Source organism: Chiloscyllium plagiosum, chromosome 34, assembly GCF_004010195.1.
Source record: "Chiloscyllium plagiosum isolate BGI_BamShark_2017 chromosome 34, ASM401019v2, whole genome shotgun sequence".
Classification (NCBI taxonomy): Eukaryota; Metazoa; Chordata; class Chondrichthyes; order Orectolobiformes; family Hemiscylliidae; genus Chiloscyllium; species Chiloscyllium plagiosum.
In genome coordinates, this window is record NC_057743.1 from 13,885,635 (window position 1) to 13,907,871 (window position 22,237).

The 22,237-nt window shown below is 43.2% G+C and overlaps 2 protein-coding genes across 5 annotated transcripts in view; both read right to left on the bottom strand.

Annotated features, from left to right (window-relative positions):
- Positions 1-3,926, bottom strand: part of LOC122540216 (claudin-16-like) — a 34,698-nt gene extending 30,772 nt beyond the window's left edge. Inside the window, exons 1-2 of one of the 3 annotated variants that reach the window (XM_043675604.1) lie at positions 3,424-3,926; positions 3,136-3,261 (exon numbers count right to left, since the gene is read on the bottom strand). In XM_043675604.1, the coding sequence (XP_043531539.1) occupies positions 3,136-3,249 (114 nt within the window). In that variant the 5' untranslated portion in view covers positions 3,250-3,261; positions 3,424-3,926. Of the gene's footprint in view, positions 1-3,135 lie in introns of all 3 variants that reach the window. The other 2 variants (XM_043675603.1, XM_043675602.1) reach the window with 2 other exon arrangements.
- A 6,056-nt stretch (positions 3,927-9,982) lies between these two features.
- LOC122540218 (claudin-19-like) lies at positions 9,983-20,704 on the bottom strand. 2 transcript variants are annotated; one of them, XM_043675606.1, is made up of 5 exons: positions 20,190-20,704; positions 17,740-17,904; positions 15,722-15,806; positions 12,463-12,609; positions 9,983-10,365 (listed from the first exon to the last, which is right to left on the bottom strand). In XM_043675606.1, exons 1-5 carry the CDS (start codon positions 20,410-20,412, stop codon positions 10,317-10,319), a joined length of 669 nt encoding a protein of 222 aa, XP_043531541.1. In that variant the 5' UTR covers positions 20,413-20,704; the 3' UTR covers positions 9,983-10,316. The 2 variants fall into 2 exon arrangements, with proteins under 2 accessions (XP_043531541.1, XP_043531542.1); XM_043675607.1 differs by lacking the exon at positions 12,463-12,609 and having other exon boundaries at positions 20,190-20,676.
- Positions 20,705-22,237: the final 1,533 nt, after the last annotated feature.

Below are 22,237 nucleotides of genomic sequence, written 5' to 3' on the forward strand. Positions count from 1 at the left end.
AATCAAGTTTGTGAGACATGATTCCCCACGCACAAAGCCATGTTGACTATCCCTAATCAGTCCTTGCCTTTCCAAATACATGTACATCCTGTCCCTCAGGATTCCCTCCAACAACTTGCCCACCACTGAGGTCAGGCTCACCACTGGTAGGGACTTGTTGGGCCAAATGGCTTGTTTCCTCGTTACTGCTCAAACTGCAGATTGTTTGACCTCTTCCTGCAGGAGAGGCTCCGAACTCACATTCACATTTGTGCACCACATTACTGCACTGCCCCATTTCTTTTAGACGTTCCTCCCCTTTCATTTCCTCCTTTCCCCCTTCATTGAAGCCTGTAAGCCACACCAATGTCATGTTCCACTGGGATCCACCTGGCCAAGTAGCCATTCTTAAAGCTTCAACGATCTGCCAGCAAAGCTATTCAACTGGAGGGGGGGGAGGTCAGACGATAAAACCTGCCACCAGGGATCACTGCATAACAAGAGCAGCAACCCAGACTAATTTGTATTGTCGGAGTTCTGAGGCCTGACTGGGAGAGGTTAGCACAGTGGAGGGATTGTATTGCTGAGGTAGCAATCCCAACTCCTGGGCTGGGAATTCCACCGCAGTAGCTGGGGCCAGTTAAATTAAATTAATTAATAACCATGGAATAAAATGCTAGCCTCAGGAATGATGATCCTGAAATGACTGGATTGTTGTTAAAGAAAAGAAGCATCTGGTTCATTAATGTAGCTCATGGAAAGAAATCTTACCTAGTCTGGCCTACGTGTGAGTCCAGGCACAGAGCAAGGTGTTGGCTCAGGCTTGCCCTCTGAAAAGGCCCAAAAAACCATTCATTTGAATGGAATGGCTACAGAAAGGCTAAATCAGGCCTGGAGCTCCTTAGCTCACAGCAATGCGTGTGTACATATACACTAATGGACTGCAATGGTCCAATGGTGACCTCTTTCTCGAGGGCGGTTTGGGATGGACAATGAATACCGGTCTTGCCATTGATGTTCACGTCCATAATTTTTTTAAAAATCAACTAACTCTGAATTGACTGGGAATGGCTGATCTAGATGTCTATGTGGTTCAGCAGGTCCACACCAGCCTCTACTCAGACTTGCTGGATTCTTGAGAGATCTGAGTTTCTTGTTTGCTCCTTTCATGAATTCTCCCCAGGCTTCTCTTCCAGTCACATGCAGTTGAGAGTGTTGATGGAACACTTTCCCCTCAACTTCTACCAATGAGCTGGACGTATTTAACAGTCTGATATCCATATGCAGCAAAAAGACTTTCAGAGATTTACAAAGATTTTATGCTAAATCTAAAGTTTAGCACAAACACCAGTTTCTACCTTTCCCTGCTGGATCCATTCTCTGTCCAGAAGCCAATTCCTCACTGGAGTAGGGCCCAGCTCATTTATTTTTAAATGAATTCACCACTAATTGAACTAAGCATGCAATCAACAAATTGCAAATATTGTCCCCTAGGTGCAGTGTAACAGGGACAGAAATCAATAAAGGGGAGGAAGCAAGAGAGGGTCTAACTCAAAATAATGTTGGGGAGGGGAGATAATGCACTCCAGCACCCTGATGCCCACCTGTCTCTGGTGGGCATGGCATGTTCCCTCTCCATGGACAGATGGGCATATATATAGCCACAGAAAAGAGGCAGGTAGTTAGAACTACAAACTTCTCCAAATCCCACTGCCTGGATCACTGGGCTTTAGCAAGATGTGCCATCACAACACCCCTTAACCAGGATGTATTAATGGAGCTAGGTCTGGCATTGTGCCAACCTATAGCCCATTAGTCCAACATTTTAGCATAGTTTTATGACAAAGGGCAAGTGTTACACAATAAGTACAACTTGCGCCATCATCAGAACATATGTTAGGAACAAATAAAGGCCATTCATTGCCTCTGGCATGTGCCAGCTTCTTAAGCCGTAAACAGACCATTCAACAAGGGTCAATCACGTTCTTCCAGGTTCCTAAATGCAAAACATTAGTGTGGTAACTGTTGAAGTCCAATTCAGATCTTTTCACTCTCTGAGCTGCAAGTGTAAGATTGCCTTTTTAAACCTCATGTTCCCAGCCAATCCTCCAGGGTGCTCTGCACTGAGTTGAGCAGAATACTTTGCAACTTGCATCCTGGTGACCAAGGCTCCTGATTTGCAATTTGTTTCGATAAAGAGGCAGAATTCTGTCAAATCCTCAAATGCAGCATGCAGTTCTGGAGTATGCCATTCTAATGGATGGAATTCCATTCAGTGAATGGGCCTAATGAAGGCGGATGGAATTGTATAATGCACCAACATCCTCCCAACGCCAAAAACACTAGAAACAGGCCCAGATCCCACACATCACTTTACAGTTATTTGTTCGCTCATATACAGTGGCTTTGTTTATGTAACTTCCACAGAGTTCCAGCAATAACCATCCTTAACAGGGCACAGTGATGATTACATTCCAACGAAACAGAACCCACAGGGTTTATTTGTGAATCTGAATGAGAGGGACCAATCACAATTGTATCACAGCAACAGAGCATTGAGTTTTTCCACAAGGTTGATGCAGAGGAGGACCACCAGGAACCATCCTCACTTATCCATCACTTTCCACATCATTGCCATTGCCAATACAATGCATCTAAAATAAAACAAATTTGCTTTTGCCGTACCCAACCTCAAAATGTACCAAGATGCTTTCCAGCCTGTTTATTACTTTGGTGCAGTCACAGCCAGAATTGGGGTGGGGGGGGGGGTGGTCATTTCTACATAACAAGATCCCACAAGCAGGCAATGAAATACATGATAGATCTTTACATCCTGAGAGGGCAGAGGGAGCTTTGCCTTTAACAGCACACTAAGACACAGCACCTTTGACAATACGGCACTCACTCAGTACTGGCACTGCAGACTCCAGCCTATCTTGTGTAGCTCTGGAGAAGCACTTGAACCTTTTAACTTTGTAACACTCAGCAGTGTGACAGAAAATAGAGCGGCTCCAAATGCAATCAAATTAAAGCAACCCACTATTTTAGAATGCCAATAGCACAGAACCTGGCGTTTAACATAAAGGAGTTTGTGGAGTTTTTGCTGGAAAAGACAAGGGGATTTTTTTCTTCCAAAGCCAGTCATCACTTGCTTACCTCCAAACTATCATCAGCATTTACCATCCAACAATCTGTCCAGGTAGCCACAATCAAGAAGAACGTAGACACAAAGGCCAAAGTGAAGGACATAATTTGCAGCACGAAAATCATCTTCACCTTAGGCTGAGGCACTTGCGAGGAAAGAATGTTCAGCGTCAGAATTTAACAACAAAGGTGAAATGGATTCACAAACAAAACGAAAAGCCACTTGAATTTACAAAAGAAAAAAATAATCTTTTCTTTTGGAAAATATAACTTGAAAGGAAACGTTTGCTCAAACATTACCTCCACTCGACACACTCAGGAGTCATTGTAAATAATCAGTCACTTCCACAACCACAGAATCTAATTATTCTGAGCTCTCTGTGTTCAGAGACCCATAAAAATCAAATGGGCGACCGGAAATTTTGACTTGACGGCTGGTTGGAGCTGGAAAAATCCAGGCAGCCCCTCACCTATTTCCCTCTTACTTGAATATTCATGTTCTCTTTAGTAAGGTGTTAGTTTTAACCTATTACAGCAGCTTTGTGGTCATAAAATGTAGCATTTAACTCTTCAATTCACTCCCAGAAGTATTTCCTTATTTTTGCCAGTTCTGCCCCCTCCCCACCCAGTTGTTTAATTAGTTATGTCTTCAGGAGCAAGAACAACTCCTGGTAGCTCACTCCTGCACTGCTCATCTGGGATTCAGTGTCAGTGGGACATTGAAGCCTCATCCACTGTTGTATGGGCACAACAACCCCATCAGCAACAGCCACAGACTCAGACACACACACAGTGGCTCTGCTGGCCATCAGCAGCTGGAGAATGTTGTTCAGTCACAACCTGTACCCTCATGGCCTAGCATATCACCTATCATTGTCATCAACAAAGAGATCAGTGGGGTGGCACGATGGCTCATTGGTTGGCACTGCTGCCTCACAGTGCCAAGGGACTGGATTCGATTCCAGCATTCTAGACTGTGTGGAGTTTGCACATTCTCCCTCTCTGCGTGGGCTTCCTCTGGGTGCTCTGGTCTCCTCCCATGGTCCAAGGATGTGCAGCTTAGGTGGATTGGCCATGGGAAATTGCCCAAAGTGTCCGGGAGAGCAGGCGAGGTGGATTAGCCATAGGAAATGCAGGGTTATAAGGATAATGTAGGGGCAGCATTAGGTCAGTTTGTGATGCTTTTTGGAGGGTTGGTGTGGGCTTGATGGGCCAAATGCCATGCTTCCACACTGTAGGGATTCTATGTTTTAATGAAGAGTGCAAGGAGCAGCACCAGTTAAACCTGGTAAAGCTATAAAACAGGCCCACATGCAGCAGAAACAGTATGCAATAGAAAGAGTTAGGCATTCCATGATCAACAGGTCAGCTGTAAGCTCTGCATTCTGTCTTGAGTAACTCACTTTAACACTTGAAGTTTGATGCCCAGCCCACAACGATTGATTCCCAATCCCCCTCCCTGTTTGCTCCATCCAGCCACCTCTATTCCGGCTTGCTTGTGAATTGCCTGTTTACTTCAGTCTGCAAAATATTCCAGATTGCTGCATGACACATGCACCTGATGAGATGCTTTCACTCTAAATCTCATTGGACCTTGATTGTTTCTGGGTTTTCACCATTTTTGAAAATGTTGTAATCTTTCCTTTTAAACCAAAGTGAGCATCCTCATTCGTGCCTGCTGTGAAATGCATTTACATAATTTACTCATTTTTCTTTATAATTTAATCTGTACATCTACTTTGTTTATAACTGTAGGTGCATTTGTGCCATCGGCAAACTTGATTATGTGAAGTCCCCCCCCATCAACTCATTAGGTAATAAATATGGTGAATAGATGAGGCTCCAACACACAGCCCACTGGGGCTCCACTAGTCACATCCAGCCAATTACTGTCCCTGCCCATTATCCCAACTGACAGTCAGCCAATTTTCCCAGGAAAACAAATCACCTTCAGTACTATGATATCTGACCTTAGCTAACGGAGGCTGATCAGGGATTTTAATTGAATGACTTCTGTCCACTCATATATGTAACATCCATAGAGGTCATTCCCTAATCCACTCATTAGGCAACTCATCCAAAAACTGCTTGTGAGCGAGGAGTTCACAATAAAGTCATTTGTGGCTCACTCTAATGTGGTTCTATTGAGGTGAGTGGCCTTCGAGATTTTTCATTTTTGTACCACTTGCAGATTAGTCTCTTTTGGCACCATGGGATATGGCCATCACTGGCAAGACCAAGCTTGTTCTGGATCAGTGGTGCTGGAAGAGCACAGCAATTCAGGCAGCATCCGAGGACAGGCAAAATCGACGTTTCGGGCAAAAGCCCTTCATCAGGAATCTTGTTGTCTACTCCAAACTGAGGGAGTGGCGAGCTTAGGGTGGTCTGCTGCTGTTGATGGGTGCAGGTCCACCTTATGTTTCCTTTTTATTCTTCTTTTCAAAATGGACAGTATTGCAATTATGCTCCATTTGCCAGTTTCTTTCCCCTCCCACTCACTTAACTTGTGCATATTGTTTTGTAGTTTCCCCTTGTCCTCTTTAAACTTTTCTTCCCTTCCTATCTTTGCATTATCAAACAACCTGGCAACCATACCTTCCCTTTCTTCATCTATGTCATTTATATAAATCCTGGATCGTTGAGGTCCCCAGCACCAATCCCTGTGGCATATCAATCATAACATCTTGCCAAACTGGAAAAGCCCTAGTCTCTGCTTCCTGTTAGCCAGTCAATGTTTGATACAGACCATTACTCTACCCGCTACACCATGAGAGCACTTTTCTCAATAACCTTTTGATGTGGCATTTTATCAAATCTCTTAAGGAAATTTAAGAACAGTGTATCCATCAGCTCTCCTTTATCGAGATTATGTGTTACTTTCTCAAAGAGCTCCAATGGGCAGGTTAAACATGATTTCTATTTCACAAAACCATGCTGATTCTGTTTGAACTTATCTAAGTGTCCTGCTGTAATTCCTCCAAAATTTACTTTAAGATAGGTGTTAAAATAACCAGCCTGTAGTTCCCGGCTTTCTATCTGCCTCACCTTTTGTGTAAGGACATCTGTAATCTTTTACACTAGTATACCTTTCCTGGACCTATGAAGTTTTGGTAGATTGAAATGAATTTCAAACAAGTCACTTCTTTTAGATGTTAGGATGAAATTCATCAGGACCTGAACACTTGTCAGCCTGCAGCTCCAACAGTTTGTTCCGTAGCACTTTTCTGGTGATTGTAAATTTCTTGAATTGCTCCCTCCCTTCCATTTCCTGATTGATTGCTGCTCTGGGATATCACTAGTATCCCTGTATTGTGAGGAACGATGCAGAGTAACTGTTCACTTCAACTGCCATCTCTTTATTTGCCTTTATCAATTCTCCAGACACACTTTTGATAAAATCAACATTCACTTCATTTACTCTTCTTTTTACAATATTTATAGAAATTCTTTCTATCAGTATTCATGTTTCTGGTTAACTTTCTCCGGTGCTCTAATTTTTCCCTCATTTTGAAAATAATACCCTTTTTATTATATTCCGTCTAATCTTCTGATATAGCATCTGACTTTCCATAATTAGACCTTTCCTCTTTAAATTTGATGTGTCTTTCAACTTTCAATGGGTAAAAGGTCCATCGCTTGGAATTTTTTTGCTCATTTGCAATGCATCTATCCTGTGTATTCTTAAATATTCCCTTAAATGTCTGTCATTACATCTCTATTGACCTATTCTTTAACCGAAATAAAACAAAGAACTATGGATACTGGAGATCTGAAACAAAGATAGACATTGCTGCATAAAGTCCACAGATATTACCACACTGTGGGAAGAAAACAGTATTTTCTTCATCAGATGCCCTGGACTCCAAATGTTAACATTGTTATCTCCTCACAGATGTGGCCAGATCTAATGAGTTTCTTCAGCAGTTTCTGTTTTATTCATTAACCCAGTTTGCCAATTCACTTTATCCAGCTTTGTGCTTTCATAGACTCATAATTGCCCTTATGTGAATACTACAATATACTCTTGGCCCCACACCTCTCTGTTTTAAACTGAATGTAAGATTCAATCATATTACGGCCACTGCTATCTAGAGGCACCTCTCTAGGATACGATGTATTAAGCCTAACGCATTGCATGATACCAGATCTTGTATACTCCACTGTCAAGTTGGTTCTAGAATATGCCAGACTAAAATATGTTCTGTAAGCAATGGATGAACTTTATGCTGAAGGCGCTGAAGAGGTTAAGGTCTGGAAAAGTTCTCTAAGCAAATCACCAACAACCCTAATGCTTTGTGTAGATATGGCTTTAACCAGTCAGGAGATTTCCCCTCAATTCTCACTCACTTCAGTTTTACTAGGGCTCCTCAAGGCCATATGCTAAATTTCCCATAGTGCCCAGGGATGTACAAGCTTGGTGGATTAGCCATGGGAATGAAGGGTTACAGGGATATGGAAGAGGGTGGGGCGGATCTGGGTGAGATGCTCTTTGGAGGGTCAGTGTGGACTTGATGGGCCGAATGGCCTGCTTCCACACCGTAGGGATTCTGTGATTCTTTGACTCTATTTGGTGAAATGCTATCTTGATGCCAAGGGTAGTCAGTCCCATTTCATCTGTGAAAGTCAGTTCCTTTTCGTTTGTTTGGATGATGTCTGAAATGAGGTGTTCTGGGTAGAACATCAGTAAGCAGGCTATTGCTGAACATGTATTGCTTCATCACAGTGTTAACAACACCATACATCACTTTGCTAGTGATTAAGAGTACACTGATGGAACAGCAATTGGTAAGATTTGATTTGAACTGCTTTTTGGTGGATAGGCATTTTATAAATGCTGTAATGGTCTCAAAACTGGGGATGGAGAAGGTTTTAGAAAGAATTGGCTTTTCTGATAGAGAGGATCTATGTACAGGATGGAGGGAATGGGGAGGGAAGTGGAACAAAGTGGATAGCTGGCAGAGGCATGATGGGCTGAATGGCCTCCTAGACTCATAGATATTAGAGATGTACAGCACAGAAACAGACCCTTCAGTCCAACTCGTCCATGCTGACCAGATACCCTATGTTTATCTAGTCCAATTTGCCAGTACTTAGCCTATATCCCTTTAAACACTTCCTATTCATATACCTATCCAGATGCCTTTTAAATGGTGTAATTATACCAGCCTCCACCACTTCCTCCGGTAGCTCATTCTGTACATGCACCAGCTTCTGCATGAAAAAGTTGTCCCTTAGGTCCCTTTTGTATCTTTCCCCTCTCACCTTAAACTTATGCCCTCTCGTTCTGGACTCCCTCACCCCTACGAAAAAGACCATGGCTATTTACCCTATCCATTGCCCTCATGATTTTATAAACCTCTATAAGGTCACCCCTCAGCTTCCAACACTCCAGAGAAAATAGTTCCAGCCTATTCATCCTCTCCTTATTGTTCAAACCCTCCAACGCTAACAACATCCTTGTAAATCTCTTCTGTACCCTTTCAAATTGAACAATATCTTTCCTATAGCAGGGACACCAGACTTGAATGCAGTATTCAAAAGTGGACAAACCAATGACCTGTACAGCTGCAACATGACCTCCCAACTCTTGTACTTAACGCACTGACCAATGAAGTCAAATGCTTGGTACCCTTCTATGTGTGACTCCACGTTTAAGATTGGAATCAGAGGAACTAATGAGATGGGTCTCACAGCTGAAATTATTGTATAGATGAAGATATGGCGAAATCAGAGAGTTTTAAACCCAAGAGTGTGAGTTTTAAATATAACATGAGGGATGAGAACCCATGTTGTATTCTTTTTTCTCATCCCTGCTAATGAATAGCCGCGTTTAAGGTTGGAGTTAATGGAGATAGCTCTCAATTTTATAACTACATTTACAGAAAGAACAGATTTCTCCTGATGTTTCACTTGACCTTTTTGGAATAATTTAAAACAATTCCATCTTGGGAAATCTGCTCTGCATTTTCTGACTGGATTTTAATGTCTACGTACGAGTCATAATGAAACCAGCTTCCCTTTTGCACATTCTGGATCATGTTGGGTGTGATGTGGATGGGTTACACTAATACAGTGTAGGTTAATTCTGTTCCTCCCTCGGGCTCTATTTACTTATTTGATTTGATTTATTATTGTCACATGTACCTAGGTAAAGTGAAAAGTTTTGTTTTGCATGCAGTACAGGCAGGTCATACTATACAAAGAGATTTGAGGTTTCAAAGTGCAGAACAATTGTAAGAAATGTGAGAATAAGATCTGCTGCAGGGAGCTCCCAAAGAGTCACCCTCTGTCAGCGCCATCTTTCGTCCCCCCATTAAGCTGTATTTTAAGGATATTGGAATGGATAACAAGAGGACAGAGTTCTGGGTGCAATTTCAGATGCAAATGGCCATTCAGAGATTTGCGCATTGGGGACATAGTCAGTTTGTGACAATGTATTCACAATGTTTGAAATATTAATGGTCATGTGCACTCAAATTCCGTTAACTTTTGGACCATGTAATTGACTTGTGTCCATGTCTCTCTGGAGACAAATGCAGAGAAAGCTTTAGGTAATAAATGTAGAATCACGCAGTGGCAAGAGAGTTCTTCATTGCCAAAGGTACAAACCTACGGATAAGAAATTAAACAATTACCCCCTTTAGGTCCCCATGCAAAATTCCATTACATAATTTGAAGAAGAATTGCTAACAGTAAACAGACGAATTTGTCATTCAACTTGTCCTCTATGGAGTCTTGCTGTGTACAATTTACATAAAAGTAATGCAGAACTAATTTGCTGTCTGTAAAATATACTGTGGTGAATAAATGGAATTGCTGTCTTTATTTCCCTCTCACTCTGCCTTAAATTAAATAGAGACACAATTAATTCACCTTTATTAAAAGAAAACATTTTTCTGCATCCAGTACAACAGCTAAATTAACAATATTCAATGTACATGAAAATACAATCTTCTTATGGAATCAGAGAATATATATACAATTCAGTTCTAATACTAAGCCCATTTACAAACAACAGTAAAATTGGAACTGGTCTGGGCTACACAGTGTCCTGCACATTGCCCTAGAGTCTACGTAAGTTCTCAGTAATGACACAGAGCTTTACAATTACTTTGTTTTTCAAAAAAAAGGATTGCTCATGTGAAGGAACTGAACACACTTGTGCTGTTACAAAATTGCAGTGTACTGCCTCGCTATAAATACTGCTCTCCTTTGACAGAAGCTGTTTTCTTAAAATGTGACCTGGAATTTAAAAGAAACAAAATGTCAGCAACATAGAGAGGTTCGCTAACACAGCTCAACCCTGCAAATGCATACTGGAAGTTTACTGCCAATGTACACACTGAATCTATGGGAATTCCTGGATAATCTGTCTTTGTACCTTCTAGAGTGAAAGGCTTCACTTATGAGATCAGTACCATCTGCATCTACTCAATTGATCCACCTTATTGTTTTAAACCCAGAATTACATTGCCTTGATAGTTTCATTACCTACTAAGGGATAACAGATTTTTGCATGAATGGAGAATGAACAGGACAGGGGGATTAGAGTAGATGGGTAGTGTAAAGTAAGACACTAGCAGAGGCTTGATGGGACAAATGGCCTATTTTCTATCCTGTACAATAACAACATTACTGACATACAGTTTGGGACTCTAGAATATTATACTAGAATGACACCTGGGCCTAGATCAGGACTAGATTAGAGTGGTGCTGGAAAAGCAAAGCAGGTCAGGCAGCATCCGAGGAGCAAGAAAATCGACGTTTCGGGCAAAAGCCCTTCATCAGGAAATTAACAATATTCAATGTACATGAAAATACAATCTTCTTATGGAATCCTGGGAATATATGTACAATTCCTCTATCCCTGATGAAGGGCTTTTGCCCGAAACGTCGATTTTCCTGCTCCTCAGATGCTGCCTGACCTGCTGTGCTTTTCCAGCACCACTCTAATCTAGACTCTGGTTTCCAGCATCTGCAGTCCTTGTTTTTACCTAGATCAGGACTATACTTGTTAACTATTTTCTGAATTGCCTGGTATCATTTGTGATGGATCTGTTGCATGCCTGCAGTACTTTTGGATTTTATTTATATACTTTGCAAACCTGTGCCACTTTTTCAAAAGCATAAAAATTCTCAGGAGGTGGTCATCACTGCAGAAGTTATCATTTGCTTGGGTTGGGGACACCCCCAGTGCTGACAGGGAGGGAGATCTATGACCTTGTGCCAGCAACGTTGAAAGAAAGCCAATATATTTTCAAGTCAGGATGGTGTGCTGCTTAGAAGGGAATGTGCAAGTGGTTCTATCCCTATGTATCTGCTGCCAGTGTCCTTCTTGATGGTAGTGATCATGGGTTTGGAAAGGGTTGTCAATTTTGTTATATATTCACTTATGGGACATGGGTGTCCCTGGTTGGCCAGCATTTATTGCCCGTCCCTAGCTGCCCTTGAAGTGAGTTGCTTGCTAGGCCATTTCAGAGGGCAGTTGAGAGTTAACCACATCACTATGGGTCTGATGGGTAGACAAGACTAGGTGACGATGGCAGATTTCTTTCCCTGAAGGACATTAGTGAGCCACTAGTCAGCAACGGTTGCATGGTCATCGGTAGATTCTTAATTCCAGATTTTAGAAAAAAAGTATCAAATTCAAATTCCACCATTTGCCGTGACATGGACATGTCAGTAGCTGAGTTTCTGAATTCTGAGTCTAGTGATAAGACTATGGGCCATCACCTCCCTGTGAGGACATCAGGAAAATAGGCCTTGGAAAGTTGTTGCAGTGCAGCTTATGTCATTTACTAGTTAAAAATAGTAATATTTACATTTTTATACTTTTCTCAAGCAAAATCTATAGTAAGTGTAAAGTAACTCAACCAATTCCTTCATGTGATGAAATTATTGTCAAGTTTAAAACATTTGCCAACTCAAACTGGGTGCATTCTTCATATGAACTCTCATCTCCAATGTCCCCCACCCCCACTCTCCCCTAATGCCAACCATTGGCTCCCCAAAATGTCCATTATCACAGTGTAATAGTGCAACACTTCTGGGTCAATCAAAAAATGAAGAGACTCTTTCCTACCCAATTACATGTGTCTTGATAGTCACCTCTGATAATATTTCAATTATAAACCGAAGTCTTTAAAAGAAGTTTTTAAAAAATACACAAAATTTTTAATAACTCTATAATGTTTCTCCTGTTTTGCTGGCAGCAATATCCCGGAGGATGACCTTTAATTTCTGCAGATGACAGGACCCTCCTGGAGGGATTGATAACCCTCAATTTAAGCTGATGTCTGCTCGAGAACTGATTTTCCATGATCTGTGTTTCAGACATACTCTTTGACTGTCGATGGCTGAGAGGACCTGTAGTATGACTGGCCCCTTCTTTCTTCATTTGGACAGGAACAGCAGAGGAACGACCCTCCCAGAATGGTCAGGCTTGCAGCTGCCCAACCTACAAACAGTGCCGAGCCAAACTCATACCTGCAAGAGCCAACGAACACGAGATCAAAGGCTGCAGCTCAAAACACATCAACCTTGTAATACAGCAAGACAACTGCACATTTAGAACTCCATCATCATTTGCTTTGAGAGTCATAGAATCCTACAGCACAGAGAGAGACCCTTTGGCCCAAACTGGTCCATGCTGACCCAAATATCCACCCACACTAACCCCATTTCCCTGCACTTGGCCCATTTCTGAAAATAAATTTGCTAAAATTGCTATCCTCATATTAATAATTAGATGGCTAGGTCCTCCAATAATATATGTTTTGAAACAATATTTATTCTTTTAAACTTACAGAATTTTTTTCACCTTTTATTCCCCCATGTCCAAATTTCTCTTTCCCTGCCCTTTACTAGGTACTGACATTGGGTCATGGTTCCCATTCTGATAGACCCTGTCAAAGGGCTATTCTCTACAACATGAGCTTTAGAGGTTGGCTTTCCATATTGTAGGGAAGGGGTCACCAACATGTTTATTGTCAGCAACTGGCAGCTCGCCATCTGCCAATGAGTAGTGCGTCGCTTGTACTTTTGGTTTAATTTCCTCCCTCAAGCGGGTTTGACAACAGTGGGTGGTTACCACCTCGGGTGGCCAGAGAAAGGTTGCCAAGGGAACTGGGGTCCAGCATGGCTGTGCAGGTCTGGGCAGCCATGAAAGCAGACGTCAAGCACTAGTCAGTGGGCAGGAAGTCCAAGCAGTCACCCTATTGGCCTTGGGCGAGTAGTTGGAAAAAGGCGAGGGTGACAAACTGAGCAAAGATTAGATTAGATTCTCTACAGTGTGGAAACAGGCCCTTCAGCCCAACAAGTCCACACCGCCCCTCCAAAGGGAAACCCACCCAAACCCATTCCCCTATATTTACCCCTGACTAACGCACCTAACACTATGGATAATTTAGCATGGCCAATTCACCGAACCTGCACATCTTTGGGTTGTGGGAGGAAACCGGAGCACCCGAAGGAAACCCACACAGACATGGGGAGAATGTGCAAACTCCAAACAGACAGGCGGGAATCGAACCCAGGACCCTGGTACTGCGAGGCAGCAGAGCTAACCATTGAGCCACTGTGCTGCCCAAATAATAAACTTGTTTGCCAGTTTCACACTGAAATAAAGGTAGAGAGCAATTTTCTTTCATATTAAAACAAATACTTTCGTATTTCAGTTGTAATAACTACATATGTGCTCCTATCGATTCATATGTTTCCCATACATACTTTGAGTAGCTTGTGGTATTGTTGGTTACCTAGGATGAGCACTCATTAAGAAAACTGTTGGTGACCCCCATTGTAAGGTATTGTCCAGGAGGTTCATCTCAGCCCAAAACCATTGAGAGAAGAAGTAATACAGTCCCTCAGCCGAAGATGCTGAAATTGGCCGTAGGGCTGGGTCAGCCGAGATTAACCAACTTGTCATAGTTACACAGGTTAATGTAGGGCTGGGTCAGCTGAGATTAACCAGTTTGTCATAGTTTTAGATTAGATTACTTACAGTGTGGAAACAGGGCCTTCGGTCCAACAAGTCCACATCAACCTGCCGAAGTGCAACCCACCTAACACTACTGGCAATTTAGCTCGGCCAATTCACCTGACCTGCACATTTTTGGACTGTGGGAGGAAACCGGAGCACCCGGAGGAAACCCACGCAGACACGGGGAGAACGTGCAAACTCCACACAGAGAGTCACCTGAGGCGGGAATTGAACCCGGATCTCTGGCGCTGTGAGGCAGCAGTGCTAACCACTGTGCCACCGTGCCACCCAAGATTAACCAACTTGTCATCGTTACGAAGGTTGCCAGCACAATACGACAGTCTTGGAATCTCCAGGAATGAAAGAAACATTTCCTTTAGGGAACCAGGGGGAAACATTATTGAGGACAAATATTTATTTCATTTAGTTATTTGGTAGGACGGTAGTTGAGTATTGCTGAAAATAGATTCACTTTGTCAAAGATTAGCTCCTTGCCCTCATCAAGTCAATTTGCAAGAATAGTGATTTTAGTGGAAAACTAACACTTGTATTGTTTGAAAGGAGACTGCGGCTTGGTCGGCAAGGTGATCAATCAAGGTCCAGTTCCAACCAAAGAGCACTCGCCTCTCATACAGTATAAAAGTTGGTTTTCCTCTTAAATTGGTATTCTTGCAAAGTGTCCTGATGAAGGCAAGGTGAAAAGCTTTGATAAAATGTGGCTACTTTCAGCAGTTTTTTTCATTTTCTTTGAAGAGTTCAATTTAACATTTATAAATGTATTGACAATGGGGAGTAGTCTGCTTTTTTAAAATATATTCATTCATGTCATGAAGACATGGCTGTCTAGGCTGCCATTTCTTGCCTTTCCCAGAGGCCAGTTAAGAGTCAACCATATTGCTGTGGGTCTGGAGTCACATGTAGGTCAGACCAGGTAAGGATGGCAGTTTCCTTCCATAAAGGACATTAGTGATCCAGATGGGGGTTTTCAGTAATCGACATTGGTTTCATGGTCATCATCAGACTCTTAGTTCCAGATTTGTAAATGAATTCAAATTCCACCATTTGCCCTGGTGCGATGAACCAAACCATGAGGCAAACTTTGATAAGTTCAATCAAAGGTAGAAACATGAACCTTGTGAGGAAGTGATTCTGCTCAAATACAAACCGAATTTGAGCTGCATTGTGACATCCACAATTTTAAAATAGCTTGCCTAGGATCTCACTGAAAAAGATGGCCATTTTGTGGTCCTATTGGCATTCTGTGCCTAAGACATGTGCTAACACGGCTTAACATTACATTACTTTAGTGTTAAGCATCCCCTCACACTTCTGTCGCTTAGGTGAAATCAACTCCAGCAACAGAAGTGAAAACAAAAATAGCAGAAAAAGGACAGAACTTCGCATGCTGGAAATCAGAAACAAAAGCCAATTGCTGGAAAAACTCAGCAGGTCTGGCAGCATCTGTGGAGAAAAATTAAGAGTTAACACCTTGGGTCCTGCGGCCCTTCTTCAGAACTTGATGCTGCCAGACCTGCAGGATTTTTCCAGCAACTTCTGCTTTTAGTTTGGTACAAAAATAGCAAGCTCGAGTCCAATCCCTGTTTTGATGTTTCGTACCTGGCATTGACTGGTGTTAAAGGGTCAAAGAACTCGTTTGAAACTTTTGTTGCATACCAGGATACCGCCACTAGGGTGCAGAGTCCTGTGGAATAGACAAGAGGTGGGAGTCATGGATCAGTTTTCAGTCAGCTATCAAATCAATGGCAAACACTTGAGCAATTAGCACATTGCAGCCCACGCGGGAGGGAAAGGTGCCTATTCTGCATCATTGGACAACTAACTTGATACACCTTCCACCCAGAGACAGCAATCTCACATTCAGTCTGTTCTAAACTTACCAATCCCAACTCAACTGGTAGAGTCACTAGAGTTGACCTCCATGTTTGAAAGAGTCAAGAGTCTGATTTCCCAAACTCTACAGAGAGACCTAAGTGCACCTCAAGTTGGATCAAATCCAGACCGAGGTCCCTGTGGATGAATGCTCTGATAATGCTGATTGGTGTGAAGCTTTGTCATGGGGAATGGTGACCTGGAGGCCATGCTGTGTCACTGAATTGCCCCCAACCCAGTCACCCCATTGGTAAGAGTCCCCTTCTGAAAACAGACCTTTAGAAGTTGAGGGGACAATATTGAAGGTGCTTTGGAATAGTTTGGTGAAAGTTCAATCAGTATATAAGTGAATGAATTACTAATTCTATGACTATTAACTTTCCTCACTGTTCATTCAATTAGAATCAGCAACAAATTGTATTGACTGAAAGATTTGCATTTATATAGCACCTTCACTGACCACAAGACATCTCGGATGCTTTGCAGCCAATGAAGTGCTTTCTGCAGTGCCAGTCACTATTTGAATGTAGGACATGTGGTAGCCAGCGTGTGCATGGCAAGCTCCCACAGTCAGCAAGGTGATAATGGCCGGGTGGTCTGTTTCTGTCATTGTGATTGGGGGATAAACATTAATCAAGATACCAGGGGGAAGTCACCATCTCATCTTTGAATCAGAATGCTATGGAACCTTTTTCCATCCACCTGAGATGGCAGCAGGGCTTTGTTATAGCCTCTCAATTATAATAAAAAGCACATAGAAGCCCTACAGTGTGGAAACAGGCTCAACAAGTCCACACCAACCCTCCAAAATATAACCCACCCAGACCCATTCCCCTACCCTTTTACTCTACATTTACCTCTGACTAATGCACCTAACCTGCACATATCTGAACACTATGGGCAATTTACCATGGCCAATTCACCTGACCTACACATCTTTGGACTGTGGGAGGAAACCGGAGTACCCGGACAGACACAGGGAAAATGTGCAAACTCCACACAGACAGTTGCCCGAGGCTGGAGTCAAACCCATTTTCCTGGTGCTGTGAGGCAGCAGTACTAACCACTGAGCCACCATGCCACATCCTGACAATGTCAGGACATTGTGTATTTTGCATTGAAGTGCCGGCCTTCATTGTCACGCTGCAGACCTGGATTAGGACTTGAACGCACAACTCAGAGTAAAGAGTTTTGTTGACTGAGTCACAGTGACAACAATGAATGGTTGAAATACTTAAGAATTGGCATCAATAATGTCACTAGCAATGAAGAAATGTTTGAAATGGTCAATGATAAAACCCTACAGTGCAGGACATCATCAAGTTCAGGAAGGTTAAAGAAACTATTGGAGGAAATAAGGTTGCTTTTCGCTAACACTGGTTTTAAAAGGTTTCCAGGTCACTGGGGATGTGAAAGATTGTGTAACAAGCCTTTATTTTAATCACAGTGTGAAAGCATGGGAGACTAAGAAGAAGGGGAACAAGGGAGGTGCACTATTTTCAATGCCATTGAGGGAACTAAATAATTAATTGCTGCAATCACAAACTTAGCCCAACTTTCACAAGTCACAATTCTGCAGCTCACGTTCCTGAGTCCAGCAATTTGTTACAAGGGCTAGAAACATAAACGGGAGGGATCAAAAGACTTAACTGAAAAATGGCAATCTGGTCAATGCTTCTGACACAATGGCATCTGGAACAATTCCCTTTTAATAATTCAAAGTATAAAGTAAAGTCTAAACTCACCAGCCATGAGAAAAAGCACCCCTCCTGAGACTGCGACCCTGCTTTTGGTGAGTGGGTTATTGTCTCCTACTTTTGTACACTTCATTCCCACGACACTAACGATGATGCCAATAAAGCCAAGAACAACTGAAACAATCATCAGGGCTCGGGAAGCCTGGATGTGGGCTGAGGATGGGAAAAGGCACAGGGAGGAAATGAATAACAATGCAGCAGTCAGTCCTTATCCAGACAGATCAGACTTTCATTTCAATTCATTTCACACAACGTAACATTGCCAATTAAAATCAGGAAACTAGGTGTTGGAGGAGAAAGAAAACTCATAAAATCATACATTCATTGCACAAAAATGTAACTTGTCCACTTTTCATTTTTAATTTTACAGTCAAGGATGTTGTCAGATTTTTCCTTTTAAAATGGAATATTCAATTATCCACATTAAAAGACTGAGTTCAACATTTTGGTGGTTAATGGTTCCATTTTCTGTGTCTCAATTTGCAAATCCGCCCTAAGCACGTGTCAGTTTCAATTTTCAATTGGTAAAGACTATGAGCGTGAACGTATGGGGCAGGTAACTGGCCATATGGGGACAGGATTTGTTGGAATTGCTCGTCAGGGTCAGGTCAGGTCAGGTTCATTCAGGTCAGAGAGCTTCCGTGAAGGGGGTTAATATTTCAGGCTGATGATTGACCTGGAACGTTAGAGTTCCGTTTCCCTCCGCACAGATGCTGTCAGGTCTGCTCAGCATTTTTCCAATATCTTCTGCGTTTACTGCAAATATTTAGCAGCCGAAGGGTTTGACTTTGGTAACCCTTAAATCTTAGCCCACCCACTATCCTTTTTATCTTTTCAAACTGTTAATGCCGCCCCCCCACCCCACCCATCCCCGTTCAAGTTCCAATTTTACTTGGATTTTAAGGACCAAGAGCTTGGAAGATGAGTCTGCAGCCACTGTGCGTCTCCCTTTACTGTTTCTGGGTCACACCGTTGCCCAGATTGGAAAGCTTCTTGACTTTTCAGTCTTTTTAGTCTTCAAAGTATTCAGAAAATGTGGAGCAATATACTCTGCGATTTCTCTCCTTCCGTGGAAGCTCCCAGGCAATACTGTAGAGCTAGCGACCCCAGTGGAGGCGCTCAGAAAGGCTTGCACATTCTAATCTGGTTATACTCGGTCATCCCCGAGTAAGTCGCAAGTTTTGCACTTGCCCTAGTACACGCCAATATTGTAATTAACTGGTCAGTTTATTAAAACAGACGATGTCAGAGTTTGCTTGGAAATCACAACTAGCCGCATTTGGGATGGTATTGTGTGGTTTTTGTAGTTGAAAACGGTAGTTTTGTGGGTGGTTCACTTCACAGAGGGGGCCGTTCATTTCAAACCGGTGTCAGTTTCCATGTTCGGCCTTAAAACCCGCTGGTCACTTTCACTGATCAACCCGGGGCATCCAAATGGCACAGAACACAAGCCAACCATCAACAATGCCATAGTGAACACAAACACTCAAGATACACCGATGGACTTTCACTCAGAAACGACTCCCACTCGCTCTCTTACATTCACACACACCCACACTCATTCACAATGTTGCATTCATATACAGTTCACTCTTCACACACATAATACACACGCACTCAAATTCACAAAGGTACACATACTATCGATCATATTCCTCACGCACAGGTTCTCCTGCAGCGGCTCATACTATTACACTGACATGCACTGTTACACTCAGACACACACAGAGTCACACACAGTTACACACACTCACATTCACACACTGATATACAAAGATACATGATTTGGAGATGCAGTGTTGGACTGGGGTGTACAAAATTAAAAAATCACACAACACCAGAGATAACCTGGTGCTGTGTGATTTTTAACTTAACACCAGAGATAACCTGGTGCTGTGTGATTTTTAACTTTGTACACACACTCATATACAGATACACAGACATTCACTCTCATTTCCATACTCACGCACTGACATTCGCACACACACACTTTCACATACAGATGCACATACGCTGTAACACACAGACATACACACATTCACACAGATGCACATACGCTGTTACACACACATTCACACAGATACACACGCTGTTACACACACATTCACACATACAGATACGCTGTTACACACCCACATTCACTCTCACACTCAGATACACACATACAAATGCACACACGGACAAATTCACATGCAGATAGCCTTCCATAGAAACCCTCTCACATACACGCTGACGGATCCACAGACACAGTTGCACACAGTATTACAAACAGACACACACGGCCAAACACACACATACCCGCTCATACAGACAGATACCCACTCACATACAGAGTGACAGGTACACAATCCCTGTCACACACACAGCCAAGCTCTCTCTCTCTCATACACAGAAACTCTCAGAGGGCCGCTCGCTTATCCTTTGTTCTGGTTACTCACCGTCCAACAGCAACAAGGAATCATACACTTTGCACTGAACTTGCCCGGTACTTTGGGAGGCGCAGGACATCCAGAGTCCCTCGTATAGCCCCACCGCGGTAATGATCGCATCTCCAGCGTAGGAGGACTGTTTCCACTGGGGGAGCGCGGTGGTGGAAATGATGCCGACCCATCCGCCCAGAGCCAAGAAGTAGCCAAGCAGCTGAAAGCCGGAATTTGCCATCTCCAGCTCCTCTTGATATCGGCGCCCACCCCCCCGAGCTTATGTTTCAAACTCGAAAACTTCCTGCAGGGTCACCTCAAAGTGGGGGAAACGGCTGACAATGTCCCAGAGATTGATAAAGGTTCATGTGTGTGTGTGTGTGTGGTATTGTGAGAAACAGCAGGCAGTTTGGAAGGACCAGAGACAAGTCATAAATTTCTCACCAACAAAGCCTTTTGACGTGTTGAAGGCAGATGGAGCCGGTCAAAGGCGATTGGCTCCCTTTGCATATCAGTAACTCCCTCTTGGTCCTTGTGAAATGGACTGGACTTGGTTTGTCAACAAATAAGCTAGTCCCTTCCCGAACCTCCGCCTCCCCTCAGACTGCATTAACCCGACATATAACTGCTGTTGTATTTCGGATTCAAAGGCGTTCAGATCACAAATCGACCTGTCTGGGGACTGCTCTCTGCTCTGAACCTCTGAGATTCTGAGTCACAAATGGTTCTCCCCTTTTTTATTAGAGTCATACAGCACAGAAACAGACCCTTCAGCCCAACTCATCCGTGCCAACCAGACATCCCAATCTGACCTAGTCCCATGTGCCAGCATTTGGCCCATATCCCATGAAACCCTTTGCATTCATGTATTTAAGGGGTGGCACAGTGGTTAATACTGCTGTCTCACAGCACCAGGGACCTCAGTTCACTTCCGCCCTCAGGTGACTATGTAAAGTTTGTACATTCGCCCTGAGTCCGTGTGGGTTTCCTCCCACAGTCCAAAGATGTGCAGGTTAGGTGGATTGGCCATGGTAAATACAGGGATAGGGCTGAGTGGAATGCTCTTTGGAGTACAGTGTGGGCCGAATGGCCTGTTTCCATGCTATAGGATTTCTATGTGCCCATCCAGACGCCTTTTAAATGGTGTAATTGTACCAGCCTCCACCACTTCCTCTAGCAGCTCGTTCCATATACAAACCAGGCTCTAAGTGAAAGTTACCTCTCAGGTCCTTTTTAAAATCTTTGCCCTCTTGTCTTAAATGCTGGCAGTTGAAATTGGAAGTGGGCTGTTTGACCGTGAAAGCAGGTAGGAGATACTGGAGGCATCAGGGTCAATAAAGTGTGGTGCAGGAATAGCACAGCAGGTCAGGCAGCATCTGAGGAGCAGGAGAGTCAATGTTTCAGGCTTGACCTTTCCTGATGAGGGGTCAAGCCCTAAAGTCGACTCTGTTGCTCCTTAGGTGCTGCCTGACCTGCTGTCCTTTTTTCCAACAGCAGAGTGTATTGACTCTAACTGCCAAACTGATGGTCACAGACCATCCAGAGGAGAGGTGTGGGAGAGCAATGGGCAAGTATATCACCTTCAGGGGCAGCTCATTTACCCTGAGAGATACTGAGGTTACCTGTTGCTCCGAATGTGATCAGCGAAGAGCTGGTGCCATCTGCTCTGTGTGACTCAGTGTTTAGGGAAAGGATCTTTATTTCAGAGGTCACATGACACATTGGGAACTACCCTTGCCTCTGAAGTTTTGAGTCTCAGCCCAAGGTCAAAGGAAGATAAGGCCTAAACAGCTATCTGGGGAAGGTGATGGCCTAGTGGTATTACTGCTGGACTATCAATCTTGAGAAAGTGAGGACTGCAGATGCTGGAGATCAGAGTCGAGAGTGTGTGGTGCTGGAGAAGCACAGTAGGTCAGTCAGCATCCGAGGAGCAGGAGAATCAACGTTTCAGGCAAGAGTCCTAATGAAGGGCTCCTGCCCGCAATGTCGATTCTCCTGCTCTTCGGATGTTGCATGACTTGCTGTGCTTTTCCAGCACCACACACTCTCGACTATTAATCTAGAGA